Source organism: Elgaria multicarinata, chromosome 2 (genome assembly GCF_023053635.1).
Source record: "Elgaria multicarinata webbii isolate HBS135686 ecotype San Diego chromosome 2, rElgMul1.1.pri, whole genome shotgun sequence".
NCBI lineage: Eukaryota > Metazoa > Chordata > Lepidosauria > Squamata > Anguidae > Elgaria > Elgaria multicarinata.
In genome coordinates this window covers 96,996,471-97,015,147 of record NC_086172.1, presented here as the reverse complement: position 1 = coordinate 97,015,147, position 18,677 = coordinate 96,996,471, and the positions used below count along the sequence as shown (strand labels likewise).

General features: G+C 41.3%; 1 protein-coding gene across 1 annotated transcript in view; it reads right to left on the bottom strand.

Moving 5' to 3' along the window:
* Positions 1-10,025: 10,025 nt before the first annotated feature.
* ZNF143 (zinc finger protein 143) overlaps positions 10,026-18,677 on the bottom strand; it is a 45,193-nt gene continuing 36,541 nt past the window's right edge. The window contains exons 13-16 of the mRNA XM_063117267.1: positions 16,106-16,254; positions 14,723-14,884; positions 11,756-11,902; positions 10,026-10,767 (exon numbers count right to left, since the gene is read on the bottom strand). Coding sequence (XP_062973337.1) covers positions 10,684-10,767; positions 11,756-11,902; positions 14,723-14,884; positions 16,106-16,254 — 542 coding nt within the window. The 3' untranslated portion in view covers positions 10,026-10,683. The remainder of the gene's footprint in view (positions 10,768-11,755; positions 11,903-14,722; positions 14,885-16,105; positions 16,255-18,677) is intronic.

Sequence of the window (18,677 nt, the reverse complement as noted above, 5' to 3'; positions counted from 1 at the left end):
CCCACCACCACGGCCGGGGACTGGAGAGATAAAGGGAAGGAGGGCCGGGTTGGCCCTGGAGCTCTTGGCTTGTGCAGAACGTGACTGCTGTGACTCAACTGGAATTCCCGGCTGCTGCAGTCGGCCGAAGCTGGCCTGTTCCCCTATGTCTCCTCGTGTGTCAGCAACCAGCGAGTCACCCGCATGGTCGTCTTTGATCTGTGGCTGTGCTTTGCCTGTGGCAAGCACCATGGCGCTCTCGTGAGCTGGATTCGCAGCCTCTTCGCTCAGTGAGCCTGACTCCACAGCTCGCAAGCGCCCAATCGCACCCAGATGAATAATACGACTTCTCTCCGAGCCAGTAAATGGAGTTGACCGAACACCCGCCGCTTTGTGGGTCCCATAGCTGCTTCGCCCCTTTCGAAGATACCTGCCTGCGGTGCAACGAAAAGAGCCGCGGTGCCGTAGCTTCTTTCTGTGTATCTGTCAGGGTCGAGGTCATCCTCCCAAGCCCTTTTATTCAGGTTGCTTTGGCTAACTGCTTGACGCCACGGAGAAAGTAGCAGTATGGCTTTTCTGCGGGTACATGAGCATTCGGAGCGCCTGCGGCAAATGTGCATTCCAAACAGTTGTCCTCAGAGGCGAACGTGCAACACTTGGTTTTTAAATGGCTTCGTCCCATGTAAAAGGAGGCCGAGGCTGCAAGAAGAAATCATTCGACGACCCTCGGCCTGCCTGTAAAGGAAGAGTCAGACAAACATCCTAGGGAACGGAAGTAGAGTAGAGCTGTCTGCTAGATTTTTTAAAAAGCCGATGGGAGCCAAATTGGATACCCCTTCCATTGACTTTTTTTTTTAATCATCTATAAAACTATCTCCACCTTTGTTAAAAAAAATCTAATTTCTGTTTGCTTCTATTTACCCAATATCAAGGAACAGTTGGATTTGGAGTAATAGTTGGATTTTAGATTTTCAAAAATAGGAGATTAGCCATTGTTTTCTTATTCCCCCGGCAGCCTTTGGGAGAATCCCAGGTGTAACCTGAAACCATTTCTACCTGATAGAGCTAGAGATATTAAATTGTGGGGGGTGGGGGGTGGAAGGAAACCCATGGAAAAAATGTGGGGGCAGTAAAAAAAAAAAATTGATGTGAGGGTGTTACAGGGATTTTTTGAAAACTTCAGAGGAAATGTGGTGTTCCCAATTTCTCCAGTTTTCCCCCAAGGAAAAAAGGCGGGATGTAAATATAATAAATAAATAAAATGTATCTCTAATACAGTCTAATTTGAATGTCTGCAGCCTCCAGCAGCTTTCCATTTTCACATTGGGGACTCAGTAAAAGTCAGATCTATGAAATCTGAAACAGATCCTCATAATTTCATCATGGTTAAAGGACATCTGTAAACTGCAGTCATATCGCACAGTACATCTGCCTCCCTGGTCTGAACCACAAAATCATGGCAGCACCAGTGAGTACCAGATACACATTTTTTAGAGTTCAGTCAATGGAAAAAGCTGTGCTCTGTGATGTGACTGTTGTATGGGGGCTGTTCCCTGTAGAAGTCATGAAGATCCATTCCTCAAGATCAATCCTTTTTTGGTGTGGTGATGGATCCATGTTTTTTATTGTTCAATTCATAAAAGATGTGCTCTGTGGTTTAATTGTGGTTTGGGAAATCTGCTCTTTAAAAATCATGAAATCAAGAGGATCCAGCATTTACTTCCTGTTTTTGCTCCACAGCAGCACCAATGAATGCCAGACCTGTAATCCTTCAGGTTCAGTCCGTGGAGGCAACTGTGGTTTGTGGTTTGGACAACTTTTCTTTTAAAAATCATGAGGATCCATGCCTCGAATTACTGTTTTTGTGTTGTGGTGATGGCAACAAGTGGCAGATCCATAATTTTTTTGGGGGGGGGGTGTCAAACCCTGGAGGTAGATGTGCGTGGTTTGATAGTGGTTTGGGGGATTTCCATGTCTCGGATCCATGTTTTTGCACTGTGGTGGGCCAACAATTGGTGTATCCATGATTTTTATGGTTCAGTCTGTGGAGGCAGATATGCACTGCGATGTGATGGTGGTTTGGGGGATTTTCTGTTTAAAAATATGAGGACCCATAGGGATCTGTACCTTAGATCCACGTTTTTAAGCTGTGGAGGCACCCATGAGTGGCGGATCTGTGATTTTTCTGCTTCAGTCCATGGAGATGGTGATTTGGGGGATATTTTTGTGACCTTTGTGTTGGCCTAATAAAGGTATTACACCAATACAAATTTTAGCAATAAGGCTACCTTTCCTTTTGTGCGATCTGGAGAATTTAGCCATTCAACAACAGGACCTTTGTTGTTTTTTATTCGTTCAGTCGTTTCCGACTCTTCATGACTTCATGGACCAGCCCATGCCAGAGCTTTCTGTCGGCCGTTGCCACCCCCAGCTCCCCCAAGGTCAAGTCTGTCACCTCCAGAATATCATCCATCCATCTTGCCCTTGGTTGGCCCCTCTTCTTTTTGCCTTCCACTTTCCCTAGCATCAGCCTCTTCTCCAGGGTATCCTGTCTTCTCATTATGTGGCCAAAGTACTTCAGTTTTGCCTTTAATACCATTCCCTCAAGTGAGCAGTCTGGCTTTATTTCCTGGAGTATGGATTGGTTTGATCTTGCAGTCCACGGCACTCTCAGAATTTTCCTCCAACACCACAGTTCAAAAGCATCTATCTTCCTTCACTCAGCTTTCCTTATGGTCCAGCTCTTGCAGCCATAGGTTACTACGGGGAATACCATTGCTTTAACTATGCGGACCTTTGTTGTCAGTGTGGTGTCTCTGCTCTTAACTATTTTATCAAGATTTGTCATTGCTCTCCTCCCAAGAAGTAAACGTCTTCTGATTTCCTGGTTGCAGTCAGGGTCTGCAGTAATCTTTGCGCCCAGAAATACAAAGTCTGTCACTGCCTCCACATCTTCTCCCTCTATTTGCCAGTTATCAATCAAGCTGGTTGCAGTATAGGAAGCTGCCTTATATTGGGTCAGACAATTGGTCCATCTGGTGCAGCATAGTCAACAATAATTGCCAGCAGCTCTCCAGGCATTCAGGCAGGAGTTTTACCATCTCTACCTGGAGATGTTGAGGATTGAACTTTAAACCTTCTGCATGTAAAGCAGGTGCTGTATCACTGAGCCCCAAATGTGCTCTACCACAGCCTCTTAAGTATATCTGAAGCTGGGAGTTCCTTCTCTTGAGGGTGCATCCCATCAAATTTTTAGGTAAAGCTACCCAATTTGGCTTCCATTGATTTTTTTTTAACCTAGTATACTATCTAAAATTGTCTCTAGCTTTGTTAATATAAAAACTGCCTTGTTTCTTTGGACCTGGTACTGTCATCAAGGGCTCATCCACTGACTCGTTTTAAGCTTCCTTTAGCATTGTAGTAGGGCTGTTAATGCTAGCTGTCCTCACCACTATATCTGTCCACACATAATGGAAGAGATTAGTGCAGGGCCTCCTGGAAGAGAGTTTTACTACTACTATAATAACTATAAAAAAATAACAATTGTACAAGGCTTGTGCTAGAATGTTGGAGAAAATGAGTGTACAGCTTCTGAAGGAAAAAATAATTTTTAAAAAAGAAAAGGGATCTTTAAATAGTGTGTGTAGGAATTTGTGATGTTTTTTACACTAATTTCACAAAAGCCATTTTAATGTGTTGCTGTGTCAGAAGTACAATTGTTCCCCTGTACCAAAAGTTAAATGATAGCTGTGCTTGCTGAGGGCACAAATTGCTCTTTTCCAGTAACTCTTGTGAGAAATAGGAGTATTGTTAAATAGTGAATCAAACGCACTTGTTGAAGCAACGTTTGTGATGGCTACACCCAAGACAAATCATGAAGGTTAAAGGTCTTTAAGAGGTGTCCTACAGGTGATAATAAACAGACTCACAGGAATTACAGCACATATACCAAGAGCTGAACATTGAGATGGAGAATAGGGATGTTGGCAAACTTCAGCACAAGAGTATGGGCTGACTCAAATGTGTGTGTGGGGGGGTTCTTTTTCCTCCAAAAAGGATTGCCCTCCTATGGAAGACAAGACAACAGATCAGAGGTGGGAGGAAGGGTGTTGCATAGTCTTAAAAACTGCAAAAGAGGAATAGCTGTTCTGTACAACTAGAGAGGCTGGGGTGGGATTTTGGATCAGCTGTCGACCAGGAACCCACAAGCAGGACACAGGTGTAACAGCACCCTCTAAGCTAAAGTGGAAAATGGATTAACTGAGCCAGAATTTTGAGGGCTAGAATAATCAGAGCAAGTAGTAGCAAAAGATGGATGGTGTCAGGAAACTGTGCTACCTGCTAACATGTTTGGATAGTTTATAATATTTATATACCACCAAGTAACAAAATTCTCTGGATAGTTTACAAATTTAAAAAGTTTAAACCATAAAATACAACATGAAAATATTATCTAAAATATGATCTAAAAATATTTTGTGAACCACCCAGAGAGCTTCGGCTATTGGGCGGTATAGAAATGTAATCAATCAATCAATCAATAAAACAAAATTATATCTGAATAAAACCAGCAACAAAGAATAGAGCTGTACTGATGTTAATAAGTACTAAACAAATATTTAAAACTGAAAAGCAGGAAAAAATAAAAAGGTGCCCCAAAGACCATAATGTAGGTACCAGGAGTTTGCTCCATAAGCAGGGTGCCCACACTGAAAAGGCCCTTCTGTACTAGATACCTCATAGTTTGGATGATCTTAGAGTCCATATAGATAAATGTGGGAGGGTCATTCAGGTAATCTTGCTCCACGGCATTTAGGGCTTTTAAGGTTAATACCAACACTTTGAATTGGGGCCAGAAAAACGACTGGAAGCCAGTGCAGATGACATAGGATTAGCACAATGTGATCATATTGGTGGTCATTGTCCCAGTTACCAATGTTTCAGCCCTATTTTGGACCAGCTGCAGTTTCCAGACCATTTTTAAAGGCAATCCACATACAACACATAGCAGTAATCCACTTGTAACTAGGCTATCTCTATGAGGGGAGACATGATAGCACTCTTAAAATACTTGAAAGGTTGTCACACACAGGAGGGCCAGGATCTCTTCTCGATCATCCCAGAGTGCAGGACACGTTATAATGGGCTCAAGTTACAAGAAGCCAGGTTCCGGCTGGACATCAGGAAAAACTTCCTCACTGTTAGAGCAGTACGACAATGGAATCAGTTACCTAGGGAGGTTGTGGGCTCTGCCACACTAGAGGCCTTGAAAAGGCAGCCGGACAACCATCTGTCAGGTATGCTTTAGGGTGAATTCCTGCACTGAGTGGGAGGTTGAACTCGATGGCCTTATATAGGCCCCTTCCAACTCTACTATTCTATGTTTCTATGATCCAGAACTCCAAGCCACTGAGACCACCTGTGCCTTCAGCAACAGTGCTGGATTCAAGATCACCCCCAAACTGAACCTGATCTATTCGAGGGGGGTGTAACCCACTGCAAAGCAAGTTGATGAACACTATTCACCCAAGTGAACTGTTCCTCCAGCTTGTACTCAGTAGAATCCTAGCTCAGGCACTGATGCAGAATACCCACCACCAAGGGTAGAGCAATTATTTCCACCTTCTGGAATTGGCCATCAAAATAGGACCAGAACTACTGCAACATAGTACTTCCAGCACCAAACCCAGACATACTATCCAGAAGATTACCATGCTTGATGGTAACAAAGAGAGGTCCAAAAGCATCAACAGGGTAACACTTCCTATTCATCTCTTTGCAAGGTCCCACAGGGCAACCAAGGCAGTTTCCATGTGATTCTATTGTAAACCTCCCAGAAAGCATTGGCTATTACACAGTGTATTACCACCTCTTTCAAGGAAGAATTTTTGGATTCAACTGGACATCTCCCTGTTAGATATAATAAGTCATGAAGAGCAAAAGACGAGCACATAGTAGGTTGGCCAAATCTGGCCAAACACTTTGTCCACAAAGCCAAAGCTCTCTGGTCAGTTCACAGCAATTAAAACCATTAAATACCACATCAGATACAATATAAAAGTTTACAACTACAGTATAAAAGCAAAAACCCAAATAAAACCTAGCAGCAATGCAAAGATTTAAAATACAGCAATACATTTAAAACAAACTGAAAGATTAAAATGCCTGAGAAAATAAGATCTTCACCTGGTGCTGGAAAGACCACAAGATAAGCAACAGGTCAGCCTCTCTGAGAAGCTTATTCCAGAACTGGTGTACCACCTCACTTGCTTTGGCAGGGGCTCCTAGAGAAGGGCCACTGAAGACATCCTTGGGCCTCAACTGCTGAAAGTCATCCAATAAAATTAGACCAGTCCATACTAACAGAACTGCATAAACAGAGGACATCATGATGGATTTGAGTGATTTTATCTTCAGAGAGTCTTGCAAACTGAGCAACATCTGAAAACCTATGAAGATGTTACAACTAATTTGTTCTAGATGAAATATGGAGAAGGCCTCATAACCATGATGTGGAACTAAACATAATATGAAGAATAAAGTCATTTCACCTGTAATGTGGCTAGTGGCTACTGTGGCTAGTGGCTACAATTTTCATAAGGTATTTTAAATGGCTGCTTTTGGCATTCACACACGGCCCAAGTAGCATGCAGAAATGGCCCAAGGCATTTTGGTGCCTGGGCAAAATACCAAACTGGCACCCCCATGATGGTAAACATGTAATATTAAACTAAATTACTGCTCTTTGGCTGCCCTTTCATTTTACAGTATCCCAGATTTTACTATTTAAGATGGGTCACTTCACCCTCTTCTTTGGCTCTGGAAAGGCTCAAATGTGCTTCCTTGGTGTCACATATATAAATGGTCTGTTTCTGGAAATGTCTCCAAAATATTGGAATATCAAATGCAATGTTCTGCTTGAAACGGTAACAGACTTATGTCACAAGCAAACAAAGCTCACCTTGCAATTAGCATTATAGCTATATTGCATTGCATTTTATGGTCACTGATCCCTTTGGGGCCATTTTGACCTTAGTGCTTTTAATAATAACCTTGGGTTGTTAATTATCATGGTCGGTCTTTGTTGGATTGATAACAGTGTTTGAATATGTCCTTTTTTCACTTAATCTTAACCAAAGCTAATCATTTGAGTAACACTTTGTATTCAATAATGCTACTCTCCTGACTAGAAACTAGAACAATGCTCAATCCCTAAAAATTCAGGACAATACAATATTATTCCAGTAAAGAAGCTCCTCTCTAGCAGTTGCTTTAGGGGAATTGCTGGACTGCCCTCCTCAGCTGCTCCCAAAGTCTTTGCCTAATTTAGACAGGAGCCTCTCAAAACCCTTCTTTCTGCAGAGAATCTATTTTAATGATATTCACACTGAGGAAGCAATACTGGTGTGAACTCGTGGTCTGAAATTGTAATGAGGTTCGAATTTCACTCCTATCTTTTTCCCCCTAATTTTTTATTAAAGTCTTTTAACAAAGTGGTTAAAAATATATATAAAAAATGCAAGTCAGACAGCTTTCTAAATAAAGACACAGTGACCTCACGATTTCTGTAGATGCCAAACCAGGCTTGTTTCATTCAATTTACTGTGGTCAAAGAAAGGTTAGTTAAACCAGAGTTGGATGTCACATCTGTACCATTGATGTAATCGAGAAAAGGAGACCATATTCCATGGAAAGGGTCATAGCTAAGTTGGCCTGACAAAATTCTGCAGTTTCAGAGTTTCACTCCTATCATAAAAGCGTTATGAGAGGAAGAATTAAACAAAAACTTTAATAAAAGAGCACAAATGAGACCTGTCCTTACTCAGATATTTCATTTTCCTGCGACAAGTTTTTTTCATGCTGGACAGAGGCACTTGCGGAAGTGGCCCTATTCTGGTGATGTTCAGTATGAAGGAGATGCACAGAAACTGGTGGGAATTGAGGCACCCTCAGATAGAATATGCAAGGTGCCAGCTCATACAAATAGCTCTGTCACATAACCCTAGCTGTGCAATGAACTCCGCATCAGCCGTCTATGAACCTGGACATAGTAGAATGGACTAGCACTACATTAGCACCAACTTTAGAGATGACTTTTCCCCCCCTTTTCCAGAAGGGTCCCAAGTTAGTCTGTTCAGAAGCAAAACCAACAAAAGAGTCTTGTGACACATTAAAAATACATTATGGCATAAGCTTTTGTGGACTAGAATCCACAATTAGGGGCATAAATTCTCATTTGGCAGGTACAGTATATACCAATGCATCTGATGAAATGGACTTTAGTCCATGAAAGCTTATGCCATAATAAATGCTTTTTTTCTCCCCCATCACCTAAAGATATTTGAAAACACAGCATTGACTTCTTTGTACAACAAGCCATGGCATAAAACATGATGCTTTTTTAAAGCCTTTAGGTAAACTGGAGTTAATTAACTCAGAGAGTAAACATCCTGAGTAAACATATTTACAATCTCAGCTCTTGGCCCCATTCATGTGTTAGAGGGCACTGTGTTTATATATCTAAACACAGTAGCTGACCACATTAAAGCATCAGGGCAATATGGGATCCCATTTGTATGCATTTTGTTTGATCCCTACTCCACGCAAAGTTCACCCTTTGGTTTAATGATGTTAAAATAGCTGATAAGACATTTCTCTGGCATAATTGGGTGAGATGTAAACATTTTACTTTTAACCAGCTAATTTTATGTGGACAATAATTCCATTCGTTCTCTGCACTGCAAACTTAGTACAGTTGTATGATTGCTGCAGACATTGGTGGTGGAGGCAGAAGGCAAGGGGGAAGGGCAGAAATACAAACCCCAGCATATTTTAACTTAAACCTCTTACTGCCAGTAACTAAGCCTTAGGAGAGGTATTTAACCCTTTTAAGAATGGTGGGGGGACACTCTCCATGAAACATCAAATGATGGATGGTTGGGAGAAAAGGTTGGGCCAAGGAAAGGGAGCTTGGCCCTCTGGGGAAGCCTGGTGGGATGGATTTGGGTCCCACCCTTGACCTATCAGATGGACATCAATACATGGGAGTTTGAAAGAGCCAAGGGACTTGTATTGCAGCACTGGAAAGTGATTCCCATTTTCAGTACCTCAATGGACTGAGGACAGCTCTGTTCAGTTTTCCAATCCCCTTTTTGTTGCATGATTAATGGATGTTCTTGCTGTATACGCAAAAGAAATAAAAAAACTTTGCAAAGTTAGCTACGGAGATTTCAAGCCTGCAACCCAATATATACTTGGGAGTAAATCCCACTGAACTCACTGGGGCTTACTTCTGAGTAGGACTGCACTGTAAACTACTTTCAGCACAATCCTATGTATATTTTTTCAGAAATAAGTCCTTTTGAGTTCAATAGGACTTACTTGCAGCTAGGTACATATGGGATTGCAGGTTTAGTAGTATACTGTTTTGCTGATCTGCGTTTATTTTTCTTACAGAGGTCATTCACAATCCTAGCATCCTCACCACTAAGCAAAAGTGTCTGTTAAAATTTAATGTCTGCTCCAGTGGATGGGTCATTTTGTGCAATTTTAACGGCAATAATCTTGTAAAGTCAATATTGATAATCTCCATACAGAGGGTCGTGCTGGTTTTAATGTTAATGAAGGCTAGGATTTTCATCTCTGACTTGTATTTCTCAGCTGCATATTGGTTTTTGTGCCCTCCCATACAAACATCATAAAGACCCTAGACGTCTTTAGTATTATGGGTAAAGGGTCCATAAAAATAACAGATAAGATAAAAGAGCAATGAAAGTAATCTTCACTGGCCATTTAAGTCTTACAGATTTCTTCCCAGCAAGATGGGAACAAGAGAATTCAAAACACCCATGGTCTGGGAAAACTCAATCCCCCACCCCAATAGGGCTTTTTCTAAAGATTTTTTCTACTCCTGCAAACCTTGAATTTCCCCAAGCCTGCAGATGCCTCCCCTCTTGTGAATGGATGGTGTTACATAAGGACTCACACTTGGAGAATTGAGTTTGCTGTTAGTATGTGGGATGATGACATGCAAAGAAGCAGAACCATTAGATTTACTTCCTTTAATATTGAACAACGAAAGCTTCTCATTTGTACATAATCCAATTAAAAGATAATATAATTAGCACTTGCAGCATGAACAGTCTGTATTTACAATCAGTGAGATGGGAGGGGAAAGCTAAAGAAGATGGATCTTTAACTTGTGTATGAAATACAATTCAAAATGTAATATTTACAAAGGTCTCAAAATTCAGAACTGCATATGAAAACAATTTAAATTGTTCTGCTTGCAAAGGATTTTTGAAATGATGATTGTTGTTATGGTTTAAACATCTGAAATCTTCAGTAATGCCTTCATTTTTTTTTATGACTTTAAAACTCATCCCAGTATTTCTATACTGGCTGCTGCTTGTCTGTAGTCTGGTTTGGAAACTGATGTAAAATAAGCGACAAAATTTAATATAAATCCTAATTCCATAGTCCTGTGTAGGGAATGAATCTTAACAGAAGGAATTCATCTATTTCCAAGGTTCATGTACATAACCATTATACACATGAAATGTTCTTCACTCTTGCATAAAATGTTTGCAGAGTATTAGTGAGCAAGAATACATCAAACCTTTTATAGATTTCAGGTGGCATAGACCTTTGTTGATTGAAAATAAAATGTAATTGATTCTATTGTTCCTTTAGCCATGTTAGGAGTTAATCATCAATTCCTGGTGTTTCACCTTGTTGTATTCTGGAAGCTATTCTAATGGCTTCTTCCAAAGATTGTTGTTCTCCAAGCTAAAACAAACAAAATTATACGATGAAATACATTTTCTGCTGCAAACAAATACAATGCATTTTAAAATACATTTTGTGCCTGACCTTCAGCCAACTGGCTTGAATATATTAGAAAGGTGTATAAAACATAGTTCTACATATGTAATACCAAGTGACAGAATCCAATAATCATGGGCTTTTTTTTTCTTTGAACAGTAAGCTCATATACCATTTTTCCAATGACTTTTGACATATGCATCAGTTTGCTAACTGGAAACTCCTGTGTGTGAAAGGGGGACAGTGATTTTCATCTATTTCCCTTTCCCCTTGCAGCCTGAGTGCTACCTCCCACACTGTTCTGAAGGGTCCCCTTGCAGCAGATTTTCATGAGCATATGGAGCTATGGCGATGGGGACACTGGGTTAGGGAAAAATTGTTTGCACTCCCATTGCCTGTGGAAGCATCCAGTTCTTGGGAGCTTCCACAGGCAACTTAGGAAGTTCTCTACAATGTATCAATGAACCATTTTATACCTTTGGATATATACCAGTGATATGGGTTTTCCAGAAATTTCAACTCACAGATATTAAAAAGCTAATATTGGTATTTGCTGTATAAAATCCTCTATCTGAAAACATTAGTTAGAACAAGAAAATGTTTTAAAATTACCATTGTATAAAATAGATTTATTTTACTATTTAAAAGGTAGTAGCTTTACCATGCAGTCGCTACAGTTGTTTGAGGATCATTAACCAATTTAACCCAAGACTGAATGCACTAGAATGGGCCATAAGAATTGCTGTACAAGTGCGGCACAACAGACCATGACATACAATATATTTAAGATAGTGATACACATGACTCGACAGGGAGTTAAGCAAACAAATTTGGAGCAGAAGCAGAGCTTTAAATTGTTAAAATAGGGACAAAAGTTAAAGAGCTGAATGTAAAAAAAAAATACATAAATGAAAATCACACTTTGCCAAGGCCGTCTTCACATCCTATTTACCTGCACTGCAATTTGTGTTCCATTGGATGTTGCCAGCAATGTAACAGGTCTAGATTCTGCAGTGACTAAGTGATGCCCGTGTTGCTGATGTCCAATTTCTGGTGAAGCACTGTGGAATGCTGCTAAATCTTGAGCCACTATGGCAACCTTCATAATAAACACACAAAAACTTCCTAAATATTGTTTTTTTCCTTCACATTTTTTTTCAACCATTGATCATTGTTACCATTCTTTGATTAGTGGATCCAGCTTACCACAGCATAAAGCCAGCTGTAGGGATAAGGCTCCCTGAACCAATAATACACACAAAGTATAGCTGTGTGAGGGGATAACAGTCTCCATCTCTTCCTCCAATCTAGCAGATGGACAACCTGAGAAACATCTAAAGGAACTTCATTTCATTTCTTACATTTCTATATTGCCCAATAGCTAAAGCTCTCTGGGCAGTTTACAAAGATGAGGGGCGCAGTCCTGTGCATATTTAGATAGAAAAAAGACCTATAATTCCCAGCACTCCCCAAACCCTAAAAATAAAATATAATAATACAATATAAAACCAATTGTGTTGATTTGCTTTTAGAATGGGTTGGAGCTAGGGAAAGGGCACATCCAATTGATTCCGGGCTCTCCCTTTTCCTGAAACCAGTTCCATGTCCGGCAGTTGATTACAACAATGCAAATGTTGCACCAAACAACAATCAGTCTTCTGCCAGTACATATTGTTCTCTACTGGGAGCCATACTTCATAACCTGAATTTCTACACTTCTTGCTAAGAAGGTATATTCCATTTACTAAATTCACAGACTGTTGACAGCTTTGACTGAACAGTTTGCAAATTTCTCTGAAATCTTTTCCGCCAAGGTGTTAAATAAAAGAACATTAGAGAAAAACCCTATGACAATACTTAGGAAGTTCTCTACAATGTATCAATGAACCATTTTATACCTTTGGATATATACCAGTGGTGTGGGTTTTCCAGAAATTTTTGAACAGGAAAATTTTCTAATGCAAGTTAGGTTACTTTACATAAGGTCATTGGCATAGTTTTTTTTAAAAAAAAAATCTTTGCACTGGAAAATGTTCTGCTGCCCCAGAGAAGGGGTGGGCAACTTATAGTCCTCCAGATGTTTTGGCCTGCAATTTCCATCATTCCTCACCATTGGCTATGCTAGCAAGAGCTGATGGGAGCTGTAGGCCAAAACATCTGGAAGGCCACATGTTGCCCCCTCCTGCCCAAGGCATATCTAATTTAGCATGTTTATTTTACTTGTATTTGATAAACACATCACAAAAAAGTACCCCACATTAATTTTTTGTCTCAATATACCACAAATATTTGACCTGAAATTAAAGTACACTTAAGGTGGTTTAAATGATATATTGTGTAGAAATTCTTCTTGGAATACTTGTAAAAATGTAAAGACAATGGCCTGGTTCAGACGACACTCTGGGCTTTGTGGTTAGCTTAACCATGTTCTGCTATGGTTAACACTAACCACATGCAGAATGCTTGCAGACAACACTTTTAACCCTTTTGTGGTTAAGTTTTCCTTAACCACATGCTAACCACAAAGTGGCTAGTGGAGCACCTGATTCCTCCAGCTGATCCACCCTGTATCCCAGCAGCCCTAGCACTAGGAGCCCTGGCAGTTACGGCTGTCATTTTAGAGCAGGCACCAATGAAATCAGCAATTACATGCACGTGTCACCCTGTTTAGTGAGCAGTTCCTTTGCTTTCTGCATTGCCATGCCTGCTATACCTCTATAGTCATCACAGGGGAGGCGGAAGCCTTCCTGGATGGCTGCACTAGCTGCATTATCAGGCAGCACCGCAACAGTAATCAGAACCTGTAATGGTGATTCAATGAGGTAAGAGAAACGGATGCTTCGTATGGGAAAATTGCAAGCGTGGATTTAAAAAGCTGTACTGTAAATACACTCTGCTAAGAAGAGCAAAAATCGCTCCAAAAAACTAATGTGAAACACAAAATGGCAGCCGCAGTGAGCATATCTATCAGCAGTCCAGAGCAGCCATAGAGCCCACTGGCTGGAGTAGCCCCGCCTAGTTAGGCAACACTGTACTGGAAGCTCTATGCTTTAACCCCTTAAACACCAGCCCTTTAACCACAGACACGTGTCAGACAACACTTTTAGCCATGGTTAATGCTGCTAACCATGTTGCACAACATGGTTAGTGAGCCTAACCACAGTGGCCCCATTCAGAAGACACCTTAAACTACAGCTTTAACCATGGTGGTTAAGCCAGAAAGCCTTATTCACCATGGTTAAAGCCATGGTTTAAGGTGTCTTTTGAACACAGCACAGCTTTCTGGCTTAACCACTGTGGTTAAAGCCATGGTTTAACGTGTCTTCTGAATGGGGTCAATGTGGTTAACGGGGCAGATGGTTAGGGAAAATGTGTGTCAGATGACAGTTAACCATGGTTAAGCATTCCGTTAACCATTTTGTGGTTCAGCAGCATGGTTTAGCGTGTTGTCTGAACAGGGCCATTAGCATGTATGTCTCTTATATTGTTTAAACTTAAAAATAAAAATAAAGGTCCTGAAAACTGTTGACACATTAATAAATTCTAGCAGCCCAAAGAACTGTGCATGAAATGCTAACAATCACTCATCTAGTGCAACAAAGTTCAAGTCTCTTCCATTGAGGTTGTTGGGCACTTTCAGTTTTGCTGCTATTACCTATTGGTTCTAGTTCATACTGAGACATGTATGTATTTCATTAACATATATGCATTCTCTCAAATATTTGCTAGGGGTAATCACCTGAAAAACATTAACTGCAACTTTAAAACTGCCAAGTTTGCCAATATTGATTTGAATTGGCATCCATTCTTTTTTACAAATGAACCTTCAAAATAGAAAATATTCTTTGAAAAAATAAAGCACTGGAAATTTTTCTGACGTTATAGATTGTATTCCTCTATATATTTAGTAGCAATTTACCTGCTGTCCTTCAGTGCCCTCCGCTGTGACCATTGCAACAGAATGTGTTCCTGCAGATGAAATAACTGCATCATGGGCAGGGACTGTGATGGTGGTGCCATCTTGTGTTACCATAGTGATAGTATTTCCAATGGCCTGCATGTCAGCTTGAGATATGTTAACCTGAAATTGAAAATAATTGCTGATAGCATTACATTTGAATCACAGACCTCGGTCAAATAAACGCTGCATTTTCAGTAATAATTACAATAAAGTTCACAACGTTTCAAAACCATTGGAGCAGGGGAGCAAAACTTCCGGCCTATGGGCCTAAAAAGGTCTGTGCAGGCTTTCCAGCCCTCCATGGTATCTGCCACTTGGCTCCCCGAGCCCTACTTCTGGAGGCTGCCTGGAGCTTAGGGAGAAGAGGGATCCTTACTGTTATCTCCAATGTATGATCAGAGATAACAGCGGGGATTCCCTTGCGTGCCACTCCCACTCCCAAATAGGAATTCCTTGGGGAGGTGTGGGGAAAGGAATCCCCTCTGTTATCCCCAATCCATTTGGGAGAGTGAGTGGTGCATAGGAGACTGGAGCTGAGGAAAGCCCAGGTAGAGCAAAGTCAAGCTGTCCCAGTCCCCCTCACCTTTCCAAGTGGACTGGGCCAACCAGGCTGACTCAGCTTCGCTCACTTGACATCCACCCCAATGGGGAAAGGCATAAGGCAGATGGAGCCACCAAGAGGATTGTCCACTTGGTGCTTAGCCTGGTGCTGTACCTTTCCCACACTCAGGAGGATGCAGGGCAGCCAAAGTACAGCCAGCTCATTCCCCTACGCTGCTTCAATCAGTGGAATGACAGCATTGGATCCAACCCTCTATATCACATTATTTGATGACCTCACATGTTTCCCCCAGAAAGGTGGTCCTGGATTTATTTTATTAGCTAGTGTATCAGACGTGAATTACAAAATCAAAACAACAATCTTAATTATCGCCTGCTCTTTTATCAGTTGTCTAATGTTATATGCAAAGGAAAACAGGATTTGAGGGGACGTTTCTGTTGAGAAAATTGTTCCGTTCTTTTTTTCTCCAATCCCATTTGCCTAACTGAAGCCCAGCAGTAAATAGGCAGCAACAAAATTTGTTTCTGCAGTTTATAACTGTTAGGGATACAAAATCTAGCTTTTTCATGTCAATATGACAGATTACTGCTTCGAATATTCTAGATCAGAGTAAGTTGTAGGTCTGACATTTTGAATCAGAACCAACAAACATACTGATTCACCTTTATTTAGGAATTCTAAATTCGACATAAATTTGTATGTATAATCAAATGTGAAAAACAAATAGATACATTAACAGTGTTGAAAGTCTTTGTGGCTTTCATATGGTGAATACTTACATGCTGAGTTCCATCTTGGGAAATAAGTGCCACCTGCTGACCTAGCCCTGTCTGAGTCACTGTAGCAACCTGTGCAGAAACAACATCATCTCCTTCTACACCTGTTACATAAGTTATCTGAGACCCTTTGAGAACATCTTCACCTTGACCTATGTAATTAAAGAAAGATGGGTTAGTTCATATAAAGACTACACTAAACATGAGATGAAGAATTACACATGCAAAAGATATTTTGTGCATATCAAAGAAAATAAATATGCTGGCATTCATATCATGTTTGCATTGGTTATAATCTAAAAGAAACCAACACTATAATATAGTTTTTTGTTAAACATTAATCTTTGCCTACTACTATTGGGGCACAAATGTCATCAATGACTTTTTCAAATAATTATTCATTAACAAAAACACTTTTCCTCCAAGGAAAAAGAGAGAAACTCCATTGTGTGACAAGTGATGAAACTGTGTAATATCTAAGAAATGTTTAACTCCAGCCAAATGTAAACTTTTATCCTAATCTTTCTTTTGTAAGTAGCCATTAGAATGCAACAGTTTACTTTCAATGGCTTATCAGCTACGGGGCAAGGCCGCAAGGCCAATAAAGCCCCTTCTCCCAATACAACGAGCTTAAAAACAAACTTTTAAAACAGAACTATTTGTGAAGCTGGCGAGCCAGCAGGGGTGACTCGCAATAGAAGGAAATGGGTGGTTCTTGCAATAGATGGAATTACTCAGGAGGGTGCATCAAGGATGTGTTTATTGGGGCCAATGAACAGTATCTTACTGTGTCATTCTGCTGACACAACTTGACTGGGTTGCTAGACAAACCATTGTGGGTGTTGTCTGAAGCAAGCCATAGTGGTTGTCATGTTGCCAGAACTTGGACATGCTAAACCACTGTGGGTAAAGGGCATTGGGCAATGAGCCACTAGGTGGATTAATTTTTTAGAACAAGCCATGGCAACAACCCATGAGTTGTTTTAGTGGTTTGTTTTACCCATGATGTTGTCTGAACCCAGTCATGCCAACCCAACGTGGGTAAAGGGCATTGGTCAGCAAGTGTACCTTTCCAGTGACAGCCTCTCCAACAGTGCCCCCCCCCACTCTGCAATCCCGGTCAGAGCACTTTCCCCACCCCTTCCCTTTTTTTGCACAAAAATGGAGCCAGGAACTTTTCTTTGCATTTCCCCAGCCCTGTGGAATGTGCACAAATGCCCCTATTTATTTATTTATTTATTAAATTGCCGTTTCAGAGCTGCGCACCTAAAACTGTCAGAAATAGACAGGCTTGCCTTATATAGGGCTGGTTTGTGTAGGGCTGGACAGTGCAGAAGCAGGTTTGACAGCTGACAAGTGTGGAAACAGGATGTCACCCCTTAGCAGAATTATGCCCCCACATGCCACCCTGTTTTTTGCTCCCGAACACAGTAACCATATCTAGCTTTATAGTTGTCTTTGTCATACAGATTCTTTTTCACACACACACACCTTTCCCCTCCGGTTTGCACTGAGTGTGGCTACCTTTGACGGCTCCTTAGACACCTGTCAAACGTAGCCACAGCTAAGGCAAAATGGTGCGAAAAAGGGATGGTGTGCACTTCCCTATGAAAAGCTGTTGATGCTAAACCGGGGAAGAGTGGACTGGTAGGGAACAACACTTGAACCCCAGGGCTCCCCTTGAGAAGTGGGTGATCTTTCCCCACCTGTCAAAGTGCTCAAGATCATCCATGTGATCCCCATGATTGAAATGGTTGCCCTGACCCTTGGGGAATCCCTCCTTCTAACCCACCCCTCTCACAGTCATCACCAGATGTTTTCCATAGAAAAGTCCACGCCACTCTGTTTTTCGTTTCCAACTGCAGCTGTCACACTCGGCATCGTTACTGCATTTGGGAATGAAAAACAGGTGGCACGTCGGGCACTCTGAAAAACAGTTATTGCAGAATCAGGCAAGTTGTGATTCTTAAAAGGACGACTCCAAGGTTCATGATCACCCTTTGAACCCTGGGGATAATCCTGCTAAGTGGGTGATCTACACCTTGTTTTCCCACCTACCAGCTGTCAAAGGCTCTCAGCCTTTATAGCCTTGCCCTGCCTATTAGCTTGTATGTCTGACTACTCAAACATTCAAGGATCCAGGCAAGGCAAGCCAGCGTATTTCTGACAGTCAGAGTTCTACAGTTGCATAACTCAAAAAAGCGATTAAAAAGAAAAAGGGGGGCATTTGTGCACATTCCATAGGGCCATTTCCGAGCCCTGTTCTTGCATAAAAAAAGGGAAGGGGCATTCTTTTTAAAAGGGCTTCAACTGTGACCAGGATCGCAATCGGAGCAGGGATGGGGGACTGAGGCAGACAAGTTGGATTCTTCCAAGTCCCCTGGGATACCAGGTAGAGCCGGCTGGAGGACAGAGAGGGAAGGATGGTGGGAGGAACGCACAACAAGCCTGATTGTCTGTCAGGTGCACAAACTACACACCATGCGTAGCTTGTCACCCATGATGGGCTGTGGTGTTGTGAGAACTTGACATTATATTGCACTAGAATAAGGGTTCTAAAGCACAACACTAATCA